Here is a 21,787-nt window from a genome sequence, read left to right as displayed (position 1 = left end):
GGTACTACACCTTACCCTGCACATTTTGAATAGTGGTGCAGGCAAGGGTCTCTACTGTATGCATTACCTTTTTAAGTCTATTTTTAATTCTTTTATTGTATTTAAAATTTTAGAAAATCTTAGAAATCACGATGCAAATGACCCTATGATTTTGTTGTCGTTGTGTTGTCTAAACATGTGGATGACTGATCTCATTGTTTACTGACTTGATTGATGAAGTCTTTAATAAAAAAGACGACTGGTTTGTCACTGGTCTAAGACTTCACGCTCTGTGTTGCCTCATCCTCACGACAGCCTGCTGAGTTGGCCTGCTGAACTTCTCATAGTCACGTTCACTTCCTCAATCTATCTACTTGGCATTTAGGCTGCCTTTCAAGTGTGCTTCAGACATGCACAGAAGCCACCTCGCAAAGCTCACGAGAGAGTTCAGGGAGGTAGGAAGCTCACTGGCTGGAGAGTGTGAGACTCACTGACTGCCCCGGAGCTCTTCACTTTGTTAAGCAAATACCCAGAAAATGATCAGTATGTAAATATTAGCAGTGCTCCACCTCTCCGCACCTCCACATCTCTCATTCTTTTTCTAGTGTTCATAGTCAGAAGCGGGAGGTCAATATGAAGTCTGTTTTAAAAAAGTATCGAGACGGTTTGTAATTTCCGTACGCAGTCTACCTCCCTCAGCCCCGACTCATGAGTGTAAGACTCCTCATTTACAGGCGTTTACGCCCCCCCCACACCCCTTTTCAGACCCACACACACACACACACACACTGTCATTTGTTTCAATGGATTTACTGCCTCATTTGTGTGTTCATGTCAGTGAAATGGTGTATTTTCATGTTTTCAAGCGTTTCATATTACAGTTTTTGCCAGTCACTGTGGTACATTTCTCAGATCAGAATTAAAATTCTCAAAACTGCTCTACTTGCACATCATCTAGTCACTTGTGCACATCATCTAGTCACGTGTGCACATCATCTAGTCACTTGTGCACATCATAACTGTCCTTTCTCACATCAGAACTGTCATTTCTCATTCCTTTGAATATTTTGCAAACGCTTTTGCACATTCCTGCGAAAGGGTGTGTGTACAATCGTCTGCTGTTCAGTCTTACCCCGAGGCATCTAGGTATCTATCCTGTAAGTCATGACATGCAAATGGATTAAACCAGTTATTGTAATACTTCATCAGTTGCAGTGACATGGTATTTATGTATGCTGAGTTACTCAAGTGGGGTGGATGTGCCATGCCAGCAGATTGTATTTGTTGCTACTGTCCAGTCTGTGTGGAAGAATATCGTAGCAGGATGCAGGAAATCAATCAAATCACTTGGAACCTTGTTGATTCGAAATTGCTGTCAGTTACATCAATAGCATTAAGTTTGTCAGACAATCATGTTGAGTTAGTTGGAGACATGCAATAATCTGGTAGACTGACGAATTACTATGAGTGCCAGCTACAGTAAAAGCTGTTCCAGGATGAATTTATGTTCATGACTACCCTATTTTCCCGACTATTAACTGCACCGTAAATAAACTGCATTACACTATTTTATGTAATTGTATAAAACAAACATGTGTATTAAATGGAGTGTCTTACGCCATGCCATAAACCCCCCTCACTGAACAAGCGCACACAAATAGCCCACGCACAGTGAAAACCATTTCTTGAGCATTTATTTAGTGTTGCTGTTATGGTGTGGGAATGGATGCTGCACGTTTAAGTCAAATTGTTAATTGATCCCCTGGCGACCCATGAACGATAATCGTCTGACATGCTTGCAGTGGGAATTGAAACCATTAAATGACTGTGTTCAAGAAGGGCATTGGAGGGGGACTTCCTCCTCATTCGCTAACATTACATTGATATCAGAGTAAGCCCTTGCCTGGTTGATGTCCAATTATTTCTTTCAGGATTGTTTAATGTATTTTAACATCACATCAGAGAGCAATTCACATCACCTGCAAGACTTCCTTTTAGTGTTTAGCTGATTTAGAAATATATATTTTTGCAGGCAATGTAGTGTTTCCTGGTTGCTATGGTTATCTAATTGCTATGTTTTTTCAATAACCTTAAACGGCTTAAATGGAAGAGTGCCATTTGCATGAAATGATAGCTAGTTATCTAGCTAATGTTATAGCATAGAATAGAATATATTTATTTGTCATTGCACAAGTACAACGAAATTAAGGTAGCAGCTCTCAGACACAAAAACAATAAAAATATAGATTGAACACATATATATATATATATACATATTTACACTATAAAAACACAAGACATATAACACAACAGAGAGACAAATACAGGTCAGTTTTGTGCATTGTTAAGTTTACATTTACATTTTACATTTAGTCATTTAGCAGACGCTTTTATCCAAAGCGACTTACAAGGTTGTATGCACATTTTACATTTACACTGATGGCACACTGCACATCAGGAGCAATTAGGGGTTCAGTGTCTTGCTCAAGGACGCTTCGACAGGGAATCGAACTAGCAACCTTCTGATTACTAAACGACTTCTCTACCCCTCTGGGATAGAAGCTGTTTCTCAGCCTGTCTGTTTTTGCTATCATGGTCCTAAAGCGTCTCCCTGAGGGTAACAGTTCAAATAGGTGGTAACCAGGGTGTGTTGAGTCTCTGAGGATGCTGTGGGCTTTTCTGAGGCAGCGTGTTTTATAAATGTCCTCAAGAGGTGGAAGAGAGCAGCCAATTACTTTTTGCGCTGTGTTAATGACCCTCTGGAGTACCTTTCTTTCTGCTGCCGTGCAGCTGGCAAACCACAGCGAGATGCCATAGCTTAACACTGACTCCACAGAGCAGCGGTAAAAGGACACTAACAGTTTCTTTTTTTATTTATTTTTCCTGAGTAACCTCAGGAAATACAGCATCTGTTGTGCCTTTTTCAGCAGTGCAATGGTGTTTCTGGTCCAGGAAAGGTCCTCCTCGATGTGAGTGCCCAGGAATCTGAAGTTGGATACCCTCTCCACTCTCTCCCCATTGATGGCAATAGGCTGCATGTCCGATTTTTTCCTCTTATAGTCGACTATCAGCTCTTTTGTCTTGGAGGTGTTGAGGACAAGATTGTTCAAGGTGCACCATGTCGACAGCCTTTGCACCTCCTCCCTGTATGCAGTCTCATCTCCTCCTGAGATGAGCCCCACCACGGTTGTATCATCTGCGAACTTGATGGCATTGCTCGGGTGGGTGGGGGTGCAGTCATGGGTATAGATGGTGTAGAGTAGGGGGCTCAACACGCAGCCCTGCGGGGAGCCGATGCTGATGCTGAGAGCTGAGGAGAGATGGGATCCTACTCTAACCCTCTGGCAGCGGTCTGTCAGGAAATTTCTGATCCAGTAGCAGATTTGCTGTGAGAGCCCTGTCCATCAGTTTGGTGACCAGTCTGCTTGGTATGATCGTGTTGAAAGCAGAGCTGAAGTCTATGAAGAGCAGCCTGGCGTAATTTCCTCTCTGTTCCACGTGTGTAAGTGTGGTGTAGCAAAGGCTCCTCGACTTAACTTATACAATTATAAAGGGAAAAGGTAGAAACCCTCAGGGTTCCTGGGCAGCTTATTTACAAGTTCATATTGACACTATCAGCATGAGTTTATCAATGGCTAGCAGCTGCCAGCTGTTAAGATGGTTCCTTAAGCTAGAGAGAGCTAACCGTAAATATATGAATGACTGGTACTAGCGTAATACGCTGATGGCATATAGTTATGATGGGTAGAAAGCCCGCCTGGTGTTCATATTCACGTCATATTAAAATGAGTTCATATTTTGCCAGCTAGAAACTACGAACTGTGTTGAGAATCATGGTTATAATACATTGTTGTGCTGAACATGAAGCAGTTTTGCCACAACAAGTGAGGCCTGTGTGCAGAAGTGAGTGTCCTGTAAGGTCAAGCAGAAAGGCCTGTTCCCAGGGATGAGACTTGTTTTCGAAAAACAGGCCAACAGGTGCAGGCCGATGGAGACAGCCAAGCAGTCATGGGGGAGTCTTGAGATAAGAGATGTTGACAAGTCAAGGACAGGGGAAGCCTCCAAATAGGCTTTTTTTGCAACATTATAAGGACACCAAAAATGTGGTCACGAGGGTCTATTCCCCCCAAAAGTTCCCTGGCAACAGGTGAACAAAGAATATTCTGATTGGCTAAAGCGTGGATAAAATATGTGGAAATATGAGGGGATATTCTGATTGGTTCATTTTAGATAAAGTTTGAGGTTTATGATTTGCATAAAGTGACGAATTATGGGTTTAAAGGTTAGCTAATGAATAGAATAGACTTTATTTGTCATTGTGCATTAGATACACAACGAAATGTGTTTGTGCAACCACTAAAAAAAGTGCAGTTGTGCTGGGTGGAGGGTATGAGGGTTGTGTGATTGTTTAGTTCTGTGATGGCCCTGGGGATGAAACTGTTCTGCAGTCTGGAGGTGCGGGCTGTAGTGGCCCGGTAGCGCCTGCCAGAGGGTAGCAGGGTGAAGAGATGGTTTGCGGGGTGAGTCTCATCCTTCAAAATGCCACATGCTCGGCGGAGGCAGCGTGTCCTAAAGATGTCGTCCAGGGGAGGCAGTGAAAGTCCAATTATTCTCTCCGCAGACCTTATGACCTGACTGAGGGATTTCCTGTCCTTGTCTGTGCAGTTGACATACCATGCAGTGATACAGTAGCTATGTGAGGACACTTTCAATGCAACAGTGGTAAAAAGACTTAAGCAGCTCGGGAGACAGGTTGTTTCTCTTCCGTATTCTCAATGCACTGGGTTTCTGATTCAGAGCTGCTCCATGGACCACCACTCTCGATTTGAATATAATGTCTGCAGGATTGAATACAACTTCAGTTTATCGCACTCGGACTTCTGACTCTGATTAAATATTAACTCTAAGATTTGAAACAGTTGTTTTTCGCTACAACAGCTGTTAAAGATAGTTATCTAATTTAGGATAGTTCATAGCCAGTTAACTGGCATGAGACCTTGCACACCTTCTGCGGAGGTTCGTTCTCCAAAGCATCCCGTTAAATACAGTCTGGTAGAATACACATGTATGCGAATACAGGACACCCTTACTTTATCATTATTATAATCAATGTATAAACCGCGGTTAAGTCAGGAAATTACGGTACAAACCATGACAAGATGACATCAATAAATATGGCAATGCCACCAAAATGCATGTCATTAATTTACATTAGAGACAAAGTATGCATTTTGAGCAAGTTACAGGCTTTTGCAGGCAATCCATTGTGTGGTGCTATTCGAACAAATTATTTTGAGATATGAACCTACTGTCTTGAAAATGTTAAGGATGATTTAAGAAATGTACCAAAGCATATAAGAAAAGCTGTAATAACTTATTACATCCGATGAAAGCGTCTGTGCTTGGGATTCCCGATGGTCAAAAGCACCCCCCTAGCACTCGCAGACCTTATTTGGATCAAGGGTTTCTAAGTTACTACTCCTTCTGGTTTCACTTTCTTTAAAAAAATACTAAACACCTTTCCACCCTACAAATGTCCAGTGTGTGTTTGGATGATTTTCAGACATGTTTACTTTTTGGCTATTTGGACATTTGTGTCACATTAATTTAAGTTTGCCGTTTATGAAAACCTAATATTCTGTGTTCAAAGCCTCTTCCATTGCAGGTCCACATAAGACTTGTTTCAAGAATGGGTGTGTTCTCCGTGTAGCAGAAGGGCATAGTGAGGCAACTTGTGCAACGCATCTGTAATGCTGGAGGAAGCGCTTCAATAAGAACCTAGCCTGCATTTTACCAACTACAATGCAAACTCCGGTTGCTATGAGACAGAAAAATGCAGATGGAACATGGAGTAGGTAAAGAAATAACACAGGACATAAAGAATAGATTTGGAGTAGTTTTTAATTCAATTAGAATCTCTTTACAGATGGCTCATGTGATTTGAGTGCACTAACGAGAAATCTCTAAAAAAAAGGAAATACGCTGATTAAACGAGCAGTGGGTGGCCAAACAGTGACATGGGATTGCAGACATTTATGGTCATCCACAGATAAAAACACACGCGCACATGTAGAGCCCTCCCCCACAACAGTACTGCATCACTCCGTACACCCCTCTGATCTCAATTGGTCTTCTCTTGATCAGTGCCCAGCAAAGAAAGAGATCAACTTTCCATATGATGGGGAGGGGGTGCGGTTAAGGATTGGTTAAAAAAAACAACAAAAACAAACACTTAGATTTCTATTCCAGAACACTGGCCTCACAGGTCATTCAATTTTTAGAATTCTGACAGGTAGGGGGGGGGGAGGGGGTCAGGACTATTGGGGCATCCAATGATATCTCTGCTTTCCGAGGTCTCAGACCTCCTTTTACAAATCAAGGCACAACCTGCTCCCCTATCCCAGCCAAGGCTAAGCAACTAACAATTATCTGAGTACAGCCAGTGAAACCACCTCAAAAACAAAATGTGTGTGTGCGCTTTTGCATGAGCCTCACTCTTCCATCGCACTTCAAAGAAGTATTACAGCGAGACTAAGAGAATTTCAATTCTACAATGAATAGTTTTGTCCCTGACTGAACACACAAACGAAATAAAAACAAAACTAAAAACACAAGAAAAAAAATAAAACTGAATCAAGTCAAAGTCAACTAGATAAATGTGCCCCGTCCCCATCCCATTGAGTAGACATCCCTTCATTAAAACATCCAGTTTTCTGCTTGTTAAATTAGCGCCAAAAAAGTTAAATGGTGGTCATTTCAAATCTAATCTTCTCTCTCTCTTTTTTGTTTTTAAAAAGGGAAAAGAAAAAGAGAACAATCGTTTTTAAAAACAGGAAAGCAGCGCTAGAACAAATTCTCCTTTAATTTCCCAGGTTTGAATGGTGTTGGTCCTCATCTCTAGCTCCAAATGTGACGCCTGCAGTGAGACACCGCCTGGAAGACACACACACACACACACACACACACACACACACACACACACACACACACACACACACACACACACACACACACACACACAGAGAGAGAAGTTAGTTCTGATATTCCTCAACTACAGGTGCCACAATTACTCAACACGCTTATTTCATGCAGGTCGGATTGGTGCCTGCACTCAATTGGCTAAAACAGGTTGATATTTGAAACTTTTAGCTGAAGTGGATTGTGTTTTGGTTCTATAGCATGGTGGAGGGATGTGTGTGTGTGTTCCTCACATTGCAGCGAGAGGCGGTCTCCATGTTCTTGCACCAGTAGGCGGGCCCCCAGCTGCACCGCTCCATGCCCAGGAGCTTCTTGAGGCCCTCGGGGCACGCTCCCATTTTCTACACACACACACACACACACACACACACACACACACACACACACACACACACACACACACACACACACACACACACACACACACACACACACACACACACACACACACACACACACACACACACACACACACACACAAAAACATTTTACTCAAGTCACTCACAACACAAAGCTACCATCCTTACTGGGCCAATTGACATCAATTCTAAGTCTCGGCCATCACCACCTCCATAAACACTCAAGTTAGCTGGACTGGATCCCCATGATCAGCACAGTAGCATTGATAATGATGGGTATCAGATGACTGAAGGAGTCCTCACCATGCAAACAAAGTCAGGGTCCAGCATCTGGAGCAGCAGCTGCACCAGCATGGGCTCATACTGTTCAACCAGCTGGTCACACTACACAGGGAGAGAGGAGACAGGAGAGAGGGGAGAGGGGAGACGCTTACGTTACATTACGCCATGTTGAATTATGGCCCAGTGGAGAAACATCTCATCATATGTTTCAATTCAATTTTAATTTAGGAACTGTAGCTTTACAGCTCACTTGGGACAACGTGACAACATACACACCAAAGTGACACAACATACACACCAACGTGACGCAACATACACACCAACGTGACGCAACATACACACCAACTATGAATGGAAATGGAACAAATAGACCGGTTGGCGCTTGAAATGTTAGTGCTACACTAGGGCTGAACGATTAATTGCATTTGCGATTTAATCGCGATATGATAGAACGCGATTTTCTAACCGCAACGTTCGCGATTAAAAAACGTGGTCTAAAAATAAAAAAAAATAAAATACATTTTAAGATGGTACATTTTGCACACAGTGTTTAAAAAGTGCATGCCTAGTGTTTATACTTAAAATGACTGTTTAAATTACTTAAATGCACAGTGGCAAAGCCACCGATTTGTTGTTTTTGTTTCTGTAATGAGCAGTTAAATAAAAATGTAAAATGTGGGAAAGAATATTTTACACTAAATGTATCTAATATTGTGTTGGTCATATTTAAATCATTCATTACGCTTTGTTGGGAAAAAAAGAGGATAAAAAAAAAAAAAAAAAAAAAAAAAAATCGCATATTAAATCGCACTCGCAATATTTTGGTAAAAAAAAAAAATAAATAAAAAAATCGCAATTAGATTATTTTCCCAAATCGTTCAGCCCTATGCTACACTGCAAAACAGAATAGTTCAGTCGAGAGGCCCGACTGCTGTTCTGGTGCCGTGTTGGTTCTTACCTCGGTGCGGACACTCTCGGGCAGGAAGTTGCAGACCTTCCTGACGGCGTCCTCGATCTCGGCCTCGGTGGCGTTCTGCTCCAGGATGCCATCGACGTAGCGCACGGCCATCTTGCACACGTCACAGTAGCCTCCGGCCTCAAAGCGCACGGTGTCCATGACAGCTGGAGAGACACAAGAAGGGGCTTTAAAGGACAAACTGCTCAAAAGCCTCATGTTTGAAATAAAACTCAACCTGTTCCTTCTAGTGTGCATGCTGTTACAGTAAACATAGGCTTTGAGTTAACTATTGAATTGTATTGTCTGTATATATTGTTTGTAATGATTGTAAATATGAGAGAGCTGCAAGATACCAGAATTTCCCCACGGGATTAATAAAGTATTTATTTATCTATCTATCTATAGGACTGATTGGGGAGTGAGTGGGCAACAAGGTTCACCCCATAACAGTGATTGTACATGGTCCTTATTGGTCAGTGCATCACACTGATGCATCTTGAAGTCTTTATTAGTTAGTGTTAAGCACAAACGTACGGATGAGGAGACGGTCGGCATCTTTGCACAGCCCCAGCAGGGCACACACAGTCTTGGGGTCGGCCTCCTGCACCAGCAGATCAATGATGGCCTGGCCGTAGGTCTCAATCAGGTCCTTGCACTGGGCAGAGAGGGTCTTGGGGAGCACAAGGCACACCTTTTCAATAGCGCCCATCACTGCCTCCTGAGAGAGAGAATACGAGAGAGAGAGAGAGAGAGAGAGAGAGAGAGAGAGAGAGAATACGACAGAGAGATATGGAAGAAAAGGTGGTTTATTTTTAAAGAATTTGAAAGTCCCATGTCATGAATACCCTTCACAGAAACAGTTTTGTGTTTTTGTAACAGCGTTCTGAGAACTAAACAATGTATTCTTTCTCTTGGTTCTGTGCTGAGGTCAAGGCTTACTGGCATATAGCAGTTTACTGAGAGCAAGAGCCGTGAGAATGACACCACCTCCCTCCACCTGACCTGTGATGTCACTCACTTCTAGCACTACAGTTACGACACAAGGGGGCGCTGCGCACACACACACACACACACACGTAATACCGCTCAATAACAGGAAGCCAACGTAGGTTTCCCATAACAGCAGCGGAAAAAAAATACCACCCCAAAAACATGACTCAACTCTGATAGTTGTATCTACCAAGTTCTAGATCACACATCAGCTCACACTGTTGAGCTCTCTGTTCCTCACCTCAGCGGCACACTCACCTCAGTGGCATGGTCCTGCAGCATGTCCTCCACCTCCTTCATCACAAACTCACAGATGGCACACTGGGGAGAGTCACGGGCACGGACCATCTTCTGCACAAATCAAGACAAAGACGAGGATTTAGAACACGCTTTTATGGCTGACTCATCAAGAATAACCTCCATTAAAAAAAAAAGGAGCCAGCTGGCTGTGGCACTGCACATGTCACCGAGTTCACACCGCCCGCAGCCAACACATGGTTTTCTGTTGAGCTAAAAATGATCTGTTGAGGTTTAAGGCATCCAGAGGTGGTCAGTCATATCTTACTGTGGCAGCTTTGTCGACAGCGGGCTCCTCCACTTTGGTGGCGGGGACCATCTTCATGGCAGGGATCATCATGACGGCCGGGATGGACTTCACTGCCTTGGCAGCCACCAGGATCTCCATAGGGGTGGACTTGACTGCCTTGGCAGCCACCAGGGTCTCCATAGGGAAGGACTCCACTGCAGACTGGCAGAAGCCGGCGCGGGCACAGATGTCTTTGGGTTGCTGCACATGAGAGGGGGGAGAGAGGAGGGGCAGGTTCATAAGTATCCATAATGAGTCGATCACACACACACACACACACACACACACACACGACCATGAGGCTTTTAATCCCCCTCAAAAGAATGTGATGAGATGCATGAGAACAACCATGACTGGTCAAGGAGGATGGCGCCCATGACTTTCCCACGGTCATGCACCCATGCAACCACCCCATGCCTCTCCACTGGCACACACACACACACACACACACACACACACACACACACACACACACAGTCATGCACCCATGCAAACACCCCATGCCTCTCCACTGACACACACACACACACACACACACACACACACACCACCCCCATGCCTCTCCACTGACACACACACACACACACACGGTCATGCCAACTTCATGCAGCCAGGCCTGTAAGCTGTACAGTCAGATGAGTGCTCGCTCTAGTGGCTGTACTACCACCTTCTACACAAGCAAACAATGTGGTTTTGATCTGCTTGCTGCTGGTTTAGTTCAGTCATTAGTTTGTTATCAATGGCAATTACAGTGTGCAAGGGGTGACAGACTGACACACACACTGGTGACTAGACAGACTAAATGAATGAATGAAAACAAAGGGCATCTACAGAAAAAAAAGAAAAACATTGTGAGCATTTCTACCTGTTCACCTAATTTTCTAGGTAGTTATATATGACAGGTATGCCGTATTTGCAGGTACCCTGTTTTTAAGAGAGATTCCTGATTGACAGATCTATAAACACAGAGGGAGACATGGCACTGGTCCATTCCAGTTCCTTAAAGCAAACAACTCAACTCAAAACCAAACACAAACAACTTGACCACAAGGTCGACATGCGGGGGGGATCTTGTTAGAACACGTTAGATCTGTAATCTGTTCTACGCAACACCAGGGTCACACATCAGTAACAGGGTTAGCGGGGAGGGGGGGGGGGGTGACAGGTGAGCCACTGCACAGGCAGCACAGAGAACACAGGCGGAAGATGAGACTGCAAGGCAAACACAGAGAGAGGGCAAGACCTACCTGCTCCTAGAGGACCAGCACAGTTAACCACAGCATGAGAGAGAGAGAGAGAAAGAAAGAAAGAAAGAAAGAAAGAAAGGGAAGCCAAATAAAGAGGAGAAAAGATGAAGGCGAGGAAACAAAGGGTAAAAAGACAAAAAGAAACAACCTGATTAGAGATGTGAATGAATGTGAAAGCAAGGCCAGGTGGGCTTGAAACTAAGAATGAGAGAGGGGGGATTACTGGACCTGTTTCTGTCAGCTTAGCAAGCAGACAACCTGCCATTATCGATTACTCAACAAAACTAAATGAATATCAATACAGGAATACAGGGAAGCTACATTATCACCGAGGAGAGCTACTGCAATAATAAATAAATACACAAAAATGAAAAATATAAATAGGCTGATGTAAATGTAAATGTAAATGTAGCCCTCAGCCAAGCGTGTTCACTCACCATAGACATGAGCTGCTGGACCACCAGAGGGGCGTACTGGCTCACGTACTGCTTGCACTGCAGAGGGGAGGAAGGAGAGAGAGAGAGGAGCACATTCATTCATTCATTCATTCATTCATTCATTCATTCATTCATGAGCCGCATCCTACAAGAACATCTGGTCATAAGCCTTAAATCAATAGTTATGCTTCACTCCACTATGTTTGAGCCATAGGTTGAATAAAAGACAAATGCTACTTCTACGGTGTGGCGTCCTATGGCACCCCTTATGGGCAGAACACATACCATGCCATCCTATGGCACCCCTTATGGGCAGAACACATACCATGCCATCCTATAGCACCCCTTATGGGCAGAACACATACCATGCCATCCTATAGCACCCCTTATGGGCAGAACACATACCATGCCATCCTATGGCACCCCTTATGGGCAGAACACATACCATGCCATCCTATAGCACCCCTTATGGGCAGAACACATACCATGTCATCCTATGGCACCCCCCTTATGGGCAGCTCACATACCATGCCATCCTATGGCACCCCTTATGGGCAGAACACATACCATGTCAGACAGGCCCGGCCCCAGCAGGTCACACTGGGCCTCGATCTGCTCAATGAGGGCGTTGACAAAAGTGGCGTTGCTCTTGGCCTGCTCCTGGGTATCGGTCAGGAACTTGACACAGTCCTCGCACACGTCACCGTTCTCCTGGAACAGAAGGAGCAGGAGGATAAGGAACATTTAGGAGCTTCCAGTATTTACCCACCAGTTTAGAAGTAAAAAGCGTGATAGTGTTTTGTTTCATTTCATTCACGTAAAAAACAATTTCACTAGTGAAGACTGGAGAGATGACAACAGAAATGACATGTGCAATGATAAAACATGGAAACGGTGAGAACGGAACCACACCTCTTTGGGGGCCTCGGTCTTGGGGGCCTCGGTCTTGGGGGCCTCGGTCTTGGGGGCCTGAGGGTAGAGCAGCTGAGGGACATTCAGGAGGAAGGGGGCGGCCCTCTGGGACAGGTCCATCTGGGGGATCTCATTGGACAGGAGCTCAGACTGGGCCTTGGCCAGGGCGGCCTGCACGCTGCTGCACAGGCCCATGGCTCCGCAGGCAACACTGGGGTCCTCCTACACACACACACACACACACACGGGGGAGAACATGTTAGCACACACACACACACAGGGAGAACATGTTAGCACACGGGGAGAACATGTTAACACACACACACACACACACAGAGAGGGAGAACATGTTAGCAGACACACACACACACACACACACAGAGGGAGAACATGTTAGCAGACACACACACACACACACGGGGGAGAACATGTTAGCAGACATACACACACACGGGGGAGAACATGTTAGCAGACATACACACACACGGGGGAGAACATGTTAGCACACACACACACACACACACACACACACACACACACACACACACACACACACACACACACACACACACACACACACACACACACACACACACACACACACACACACACACACACACACACACACACACACACACACACACACACACACACACACACACACCTGACTGAAGTTAGTCTCATGAGCTACGAGGTCTACTCCAATTCCTCTGATCTCCTTTGCCATCTAAGAAGGGATTGTGTGACAGGGGCCATTATCCAACACAGCCAGTGGCCCTTTGAACGGCAGAGAGTGCCTGAGCCACAAAGGGAGGTCTGTTCCCTCCGCCTCCAGTCTCTGGTAGCGGTCTAAATGTCACGCACAGACTGCGGTCTCTCCCATTCCAGAACTACACGTTGTAGATCCGTCAGGACCATTAAGATCCGTCAGGACCATTAAGCACAGACTGCGGTCTCTCCCATTACAGAACTACACGGTGTAGATCCATCAGGACCATTAAGATCCGTCAGGACCATTAAGCACAGACTGCGGTCTCTCCTATTCCAGAACTACACGGTGTAGATCCATCAGGACCATTAAGATCCGTCAGGACCATTAAGCACACACAACTTATCTGAGACAAGGCCAGCCGGATGAGTATTCAGTAGAAAAATGACTCCGGCCAAACGTGCCTCATCTTACAGCTGTTGTTACAGCTACATGAGTTTAGAGCGCCTTCCAATCTAAAATCTCACTAAAGGGACTTCTTTCTTTGGGATGAGACGCAAGATGGCTGCCCAGTCCCCACTCACCAGCTCGCCCTTGATGATGCCGATGAGGATGGGGTAGTAGCTGTCCACCAGCTCCTTGCACTTGTCAGAGAGGCCCTCATCAGGGATTAGGGTGCAGGCCTTCTCAACGTAGCTCAGGATCTCAGCCTAGAGACACACACACACACACACACACACACAATAAACAAAGCATCCAAAGATGATGTTAGTCTGCGGTGAAATGAGGACCGTAAACGTAATTTAGTGGAATGCAAACTGAATTACAAGAATTTCCCTTATTCATTTGCACAGTTAAGGGAACACAACACAAGAGCACATCTGAACTAAGACACCACAGAAGGTCATATCTGCGCTCACCTCTGTGGCATTGTCCTTCAGCAGCTGCTCAACAACAGTCAGCACCTCCTTGCACAGGTCACATGGCACAGATTTCTACCAGGGAACAGGAATATCATGTTAGTCACGCCAGAAATATGTATACGTCGAGGGGGTTGTACAGAATGTATGTATACTTTAAAGGGTTGTACAGGATGTATGTATACTTTGAAGGGTTGTACAGAATGTATGTATACTTAAAAGGGTTGTACAGAATGTATGTATACTTCGAGGGGGTTGTACAGAATGTATGTATACTTTAAAGGGTTGTACAGAATGTATGTATACTTTAAAGGGTTGTACAGAATGGTAACTGCCTATGTCCATTTGTGTTTCAGAACAATTTGCATTTTCTGTGAATAACCTGACCACAGTTGTACTGAATGGAAATTAGGATGCCAGTTTTATCACAATGGAAAATATCCATTGAATTAAGTATCCATTTATTTATCTAAACATGAATTGCACAAGAACTGCACCAATCAGTCTGAGCTTGCTTCCTTCTATGCTCTACCAGATGATTCATGCGTATATGAACACATTTCAAGTTCTGCAAGACTGTACAGAACCGATTCTTTCTAGAGGAACTAAAGGAAACAGGGAACAGGAACTTCAGTAAATAGGAACACGTTAGGGGTGAAGAAGGGGCTAAGGTACCATCTGGGGCTTGTTCCACACGTTCTGCTGGCAGTGGGTCACGGCTCCGCAAATGGAGGCAGTCTTCACATTCTGGCACCAGTAGGGGGGGCCGCGGGCACACTGCTCTGTCCCGAGCAGGGGGGTGGCCACAGCTAGAGAGATAGAGAGAGAGAGGAGAGAGAGAGAGGGAGAGTTAATGTCGGTCATGTTTGTTATGCTCCCTGTTGATGGGATCAGGTGCATGTAATGAGGTCCTGGCCAAACAGCCCAGGGCTCAGTGCAAGGTCAGCCAAAGCCATGTCTCTACAGATGGAATGATCAGCCCACACAAGTTAACGAGCTCTAACATTATTGACCAGAGGTGTGTTTGTATGCTCTGTATCAGGTGAGTCACGTTGTTTTTACGCTGCTGTTGTTGTTGTTAACACCAAGACAAAACTGTCTATAAAAAAGGCAAGACTTTGTCCCATTACAACTACAATAAGGCAACAGTCCAATTAGTCTGTATGGTATGGTCCTTAGCACAAAACACTACTCATTAGCAAACGCTGTAATTCCCTGATCTGGAACATGGATCTACTGCTAGCTTAATAAGGTCTGGTCACGGCCAAGCAAAACAAGCGTAATCCGGTCAGCTCAATTTCTCAAACCGATTTGACCAAATCAAAGCTTTCAGGAGGGGGAACGAGTTGAGCCACCACCAGTCTCAAACAGGAGGCTTGACCACATCGTCCACTGTAATCAGAAGTAACAAAAGCAAAGTGTAAGAGTACAGAAAGGTCAGTCTCAACCAGGAGGCTTGACCACATCGTCCACTGGGTTCCGGTTTTCACATCACCGTGCTAAAAGCAACCAGTGGAGACAGACAAAGACAAAGAATAATACAGAGATTTTTTGGGGATCTGAAACTTTAGGGACGTGATGTGGAAAGCACCCAGACAGTATAAGGTTCCTCAACTGCAAAAAGCCAGTGCTGAGAGGAACCGAGAGCCCCAGGCCTACGGTGTGGTTGAGGTTATCCTACGGTGTGCATTTCAAACAGTGCAGAACAAAAGTCAGCTTTGAAGAATCACAAGAAACAGACGACTCGGACGTGGATGGTGTGACTACAGTCCAAAGTCCTCATGGGTCTGCAAAATCCCAATTCCCAATTTCATAACTGAATGGTTTCAACAGCCGTTTTTCCTTTGTTCCTGTTCCTGTGTTTCTTTAGCCATAGAAATAACAAGCCTGAGCTCCAGCCACTACACACTGTGCAATCATATAGACATAGCCTACTTGTGGGCGAATGATACTGTGCACATGTTCACCACAAATACCACAGGAATCTCAGACAGGGAGAACCCAGAGGCAAATCAGAATGTTACATGAGCCAGACACCCATTATCAGGTCAAGCATGACTGAAAGCAGATAAAGTTAGGTGTTTACCCAGGCTGCACACCCGGGAGGCAAGATCACTGCTCACAAGTAACGAGCTTAAGACTCTCACATGCTTGGAGCACAGCAATCCCACAGGGAACACTAACATTCACGTCAGCGATCATCTAGTCATATTAAAATCAAAAGGTCAGTCACATCAGTTCTTTAAGATGGTGGTTTGGGATCATCCAGACAAGTATACATTAACCTCTTTTGCTATACGCATTATGTAATGTAAGCGGTCATGGCTGTCTGGGTGTTTTTTTTTATTAGGCCGACCCATCTTTGTGCTGACCCAGTTACTTTAGTCTAGGGAACAAGAGTTCAGTGCTCATATGACAGGTTGTGACAAAGCACAAGTATTTGAGCAATTAGGCCTCAGGCAGTGTTTGCTTACTTGGCTCCTGTCAAAATAGTCCATGTCAGTGTCAGCACATCTCCAGCATAGTCACCTGACCAGCTGCTTTATCTCAACAGGCAGTCAATAGCCTGTTTCAAAAGTGCGTAGTGAAGGGGGTTATAGGGCAGAGAAGTGAGGTGTCATGAGCTCAGAAGTGGATTTAAGACCACAGTGGCCAAGATCTTCATGAAGTGAGCGAGTGAATCACCCACAGAGTCACCATCACATGATGAGAGCTCAGTGCGCCGAGCGAGGACCTGCCGCGCATGCTAAACACAGGCAGCGGGTGCAATGAGTGGGCTTTATTCAGACTTGCACAATGGCGTCATACCAACAAGTCTTGACTCGAGAGAGGGGAAAAACCTAAAACTGGCAAGATTCTCTGACCAGCTATTTATTAAATCTCAGGCAAAACCAAACCCGATTGGAACAGGTTTTAAAAAGGGGGGGGGGGGGGGGGTTGGCAACATGGGAGTGACAAGGCTAAAGGGACATTGGAAAAACAAAAACCTCATCTATACATATGATACAATGATGAACTTTACCACCGTTTAAAAACAGGTCTAGAACAAAAGGAAGAAAGAAAGAAAAAGCATCTCACTCCCGACTCATACAGAAGTGGGTCAGCACAAGTTTGGAAATGATTAACCCCAGGCAAACCAGGACCTAAAACACAAGACCTTGCTACATAGACCGCAGTGTGTGTTGCAGTGTGTGTTGCAGTGAGTCGTTTGTGCAATAAAAAACTGACAGCAGTCAGCCTTGTGTTTTTTTTTTTTTTGTGAATTTAGTTTTGGGTTGGATATTCGACAGAGATTCCCTTCGGGTTCGGCATTGTTCCGGAGTCACATGACATGGAAGCTAATGAACAACAATAACAAAAAACTAAACTTTTCAGTAAAAAAAAATTAACTGCTGGATTTGTATAACAATATTCATACAAGTTGTGTTGATATAAGAGTTGCTTCTTATTCATCCAGTGTAGTGATAACATCTGGTATGGATATCAGTCTGTGAAACTGAGCAAGACAACACTGCTGGATCCGGAGTAAATGTCTGTTGAATATCAAACCTAAAACTAAATTCACAGCAGTGCTACACAGAAGACCCCTGAACTGCTTCCCAGACTAATAATAGGCAGACAAAGCAGTTTGACTCATTATGAAACATCTAGAACATATGAGAAAAACCTGTTAATACCCACTGTTTTGCATAAAACGTCACATCAGACTGACAATAAAATAATTTCTGTAGGTTTGTGGGTAAAACCCAATAGGAAGGTCCTCAAAGTTTAAGCGGGCTGTGCTACTGACCTAAAAAGAGCCATTCCATTCAGTGAGAGGATACATTATCAAAATGAATTGATGCACAAAGGTGAAATTAGTTAATTATATTTTTTTACTGATAGGCCTATATAAAAAAGGAAGCTAAAAGAGGATGTGTTCACTATGCATCATGTGAGGCATGACCGCTTATTCAAAACGCCACACCATTTTCAAACTGAACGGGCATAAACTCTTTACTAAATAATTCAAGGAGATCATGCTTGAGGGTTGGACGACAAAGGAATCCCACCATCTGCCTGTAGAACTTTAACTTGCCCTAACTGTGAGGCAACCAACCCTTTTGATTTATTCACGAATTCTGACAGTGGAGGCAAATCAAGAAGATCGAACACAGTCCATGTATACAATGCTTTCCATTAATTACCTAGGGTGTGTCGTCACCGATCATACCTACACAACCGTGTTTATGATTAAATTACTAAAGCACAAAAATGTATTGGCCACAAAGTCTTTCATAGATCTCTCGTCGCCATTTTGCACTCAAAGTGCACCAGATTTATGCATTTAACTTTAAAATATACAACATGTTACTTCCGGGGAAGCAAGGCCCCGGACCCCGCTAAGTGCGAGCTAGATCCACTCGCCATAGTTTCACAAAATCCTGTAGAAAACACTGATGTATGATAAGAGTTGAGGAAAAGCCTCTAGTTGAAATAAGAAGGGTGACTTTAGATCTGCTGAATAACTAAACGACACGTCTGGCAATACTGTTCAAATTAGTTTCCAGTATAACTCTACCACTATGAGCAGGTCCCGAAGAACAAGTCATGTATTTGTCACGTTGATAGTGCCTCAGCATGGGAGTGTTACAAAACAACATGGAAGCAAACATGAAAACAAAGGAGATGGGGGCTAGCTGAGTTCAGAGATACTAGATTTGAGAGGTAAACTATCTGGAAGCAGAAAAAAAATGTACCTGATAAAAAAAAAAAAAGGTCAGCTAGCCAACTACCCAGGATAACAAACAGCAACTCCCTGAAAGTTAGCTAACTAGCTAGCGATAGCAATTTGTTGTGTCATACTTAGCAGTTAGATAACGTTAGCTAAGGTTAACTTACCAGACCGCCATGGTCAACTCAATAGAAGGATATTGGTTTTCAATATCCAGTTATTACATTATGAATGACTTACAATTATAATTATTTATCAGATATCGCCAACTTGCAAGGTTGTATTAATAACATAGCTAACGTTACCTGGCTAGCTACCATAACGTTACCGTAACATTACCATCCTCCAACCACAGAAGCTGCAATAAACTATATGAAGTTCGTTTTAGCAAGCGGACTAGTGCCATTTGGATGGTTAGAATAATCATATACACGGCATACCATCTCAGGGTAGAGCCTTGTTGTCAATTGTGTTAATGTTACACATTATTAAAGGGTACATGTAGTAAACAATCTACAGTGCGTGCGCACTACTAGCTATCGAATGCTAGCTAAGTAACGTTATTTTAACAAATTTAGCGATAAATGGATTGGCTAACATTGGGTGCTAGCAAACGAATTCCGTCAACGTTTTGAGCGTAGTTCTGCAGGTAACGTTAACCTTAGATTATCCCCATCCATCTAGTTTCACTTCGACAGTAGCTAACGTCAGATGGCTAACGTGTTGTCTATCCGATTTTGATTTCATAGACGTCAATGAATGTACAAAATAGAATCATTACTCATCAAACCAGTAGTGCTGTTTTCATAAATAACTTACCTGTCGTGATAAAGAGAGCGAGAAGTAGCATGGTGTCGCTCAATTAGTGAGAAGTTGATTTGTGTCCAATTCTTTGTGTGGTCTTCTCTCGCCTATGAAGCTAGCCTACTGCATTGCAGAACGAAATGTTCAGAGAGAGTATTTATGTTGGCTTTGTCAGGTGACTCTGGCAAACATGTGACGGCTTGTTTTGGGAGTGTGCGCTTCCTTGTGCTAGCTTTGTTGTAAGGATTTGTCGCCCCCTTCTGCAGTTTTATTCATTTAACTGGACATTTCAGGACGTCTACCCTAAAGTTTGCGGTGTGAATGGAAAAAAGGACGGAAGCACGGTTTTGGAGAATCAAAGGATTTTTGCTAAATAAAATAATAAAATGGTGTAGGCTAGACTATAATTATAGGACATATGGATTCGTGGAAAACTACATAGTGTTGATGAGATACAGCGGGTAAAATAAGTATTGAACACGTCCCCATTTTTCCCACCTCCAAACTGGTGTTTTTAGGGTGATGTGCAGTGCCATTTGTCCTCCAATCATGGTGTGTATTATGGCATCCAAAGAGTTACATTTTGCTCTCATCTGACCAGACTATATTGTCCCAGTATTTCACAGGCTTGTTCAAATGTTGTGCAGGAAACTTTAAATAAGCTTCAACATGCTTTTTCATCAACAATAGAGTCTTGCCTGGTGAGCGCGCATACAAGCCATGGCAGTTGAGAGCATTACTTTTATGGTGAAATGGTGTTCTTTCCACTTCTGGATTATGGCCCCAACAGGGCTAACTGGCACATTTAGAAGTTTAGAAATGTGTCCGTTACCAATGCAATCAGTATGTTTTGCAACATTAAGGTTGCAAAGGTCAAGCGCGCTCTTTGCTTTTACCCATCATGAGGTGTTTCTTGTGTGACACCTTGGTAATGAGACACCTTTTTATAGGCCATCAGTTGGGACTGAACCAGCTGATATAATTTTGCACTGACTAGGGGCCAGATTGCTTTCTAATTACTGATAGATTTCAGCTGTTGTCTTGGCTTTCCATGCCTTTATGCACCTCTCTTTCTTCATGTGTTCAATACATTTTCTGAGTGTCGTTTCACATTATTACACATATCTTAATTTCTGAATGTATTTGTTTTGGTTTCTTTGTGTGTATGGATTACTTGGGTTCTTACCAACATCTGGTGAACATTTCATGTCAATAGCACCGTTGGAAATATATTTACTGAGAAAAAAGGTGACGTGTTCAATACTTATTTTACCCGCTGTATAATAGCCTGTAGTGTTCTTTATTTAGTGCACTTTTGTAATGTCAGTGCGAGCTGAATCCTGATAAAGGGTATTTAAAAAGCCTATGTAAACAGTCCATGTAGGCCTTATTGTCAGAGGTTGGTGAGTGGAGGAGAAATCTTTCACATTGCATTACACCACTTCACTTAAACAATTTCTACACCATAACTCAACTAAAGAAGACTACTTGTTTTGTTGTGCACATGTATGTAGAGCCTGTACCACAGCTGATTTCTTGGCAAAGCCATTACCTTGACGACATCATTTCCACATATAGTCCTTCCCTCTCATCTTCCTCAGATTAAATTGTTTTGTGCTTCACAGTGTCAGGGTAGGCTAACCTCTGATCGTTTAAGTTCTTTAATCAGTCCAAAAGCTTCCTGTTTATTCTATTGATTTGACGAGCCTGATGGGGGGAGAAGAGGAACACATTATTTCAAAACATCAGGTCAATCATTTCTGATGAGATGAGCATTGTGTGGGCTGACAGTGTGAAACTACTAAAGTGTCACATGACAAAGATAGTTTAAGTTTGAAAATGCGTGTTAATAATAAATACACACATATAAAATAAAAAAAATACTATTGCTTGAGTATTTACAGAAGCAAAC

At 43.6% G+C, this 21,787-nt stretch overlaps 1 protein-coding gene across 2 annotated transcripts; it reads right to left on the bottom strand.

The window, feature by feature from the left end:
• Positions 1 to 5,862: 5,862 nt before the first annotated feature.
• Positions 5,863 to 20,039, bottom strand: LOC105888711 (prosaposin). Of its 2 annotated transcripts, XM_031578961.2 has the most exons (15): positions 19,891 to 20,039; positions 15,033 to 15,166; positions 14,358 to 14,432; positions 14,022 to 14,147; positions 12,729 to 12,950; positions 12,384 to 12,527; positions 11,817 to 11,873; positions 11,380 to 11,385; positions 10,112 to 10,333; positions 9,805 to 9,897; positions 9,091 to 9,274; positions 8,557 to 8,720; positions 7,620 to 7,700; positions 7,191 to 7,298; positions 5,863 to 6,912 (listed from the first exon to the last, which is right to left on the bottom strand). In XM_031578961.2, the coding sequence occupies exons 1-15, from the start codon at positions 19,919 to 19,921 to the stop codon at positions 6,877 to 6,879; spliced, it is 1,683 nt and encodes a 560-aa protein (XP_031434821.1). In that variant the 5' UTR covers positions 19,922 to 20,039; the 3' UTR covers positions 5,863 to 6,876. The 2 variants fall into 2 exon arrangements, with proteins under 2 accessions (XP_031434821.1, XP_031434822.1); XM_031578962.2 differs by lacking the exon at positions 11,380 to 11,385.
• Between the last annotated feature and the right edge of the window lie 1,748 nt (positions 20,040 to 21,787).

This window comes from Clupea harengus, chromosome 13, assembly GCF_900700415.2.
Source record: "Clupea harengus chromosome 13, Ch_v2.0.2, whole genome shotgun sequence".
Classification (NCBI taxonomy): domain Eukaryota; kingdom Metazoa; phylum Chordata; class Actinopteri; order Clupeiformes; family Clupeidae; genus Clupea; species Clupea harengus.
Note: the sequence above shows the minus strand (reverse complement) of the source record. Positions and strands in the feature narration are given on the sequence as shown.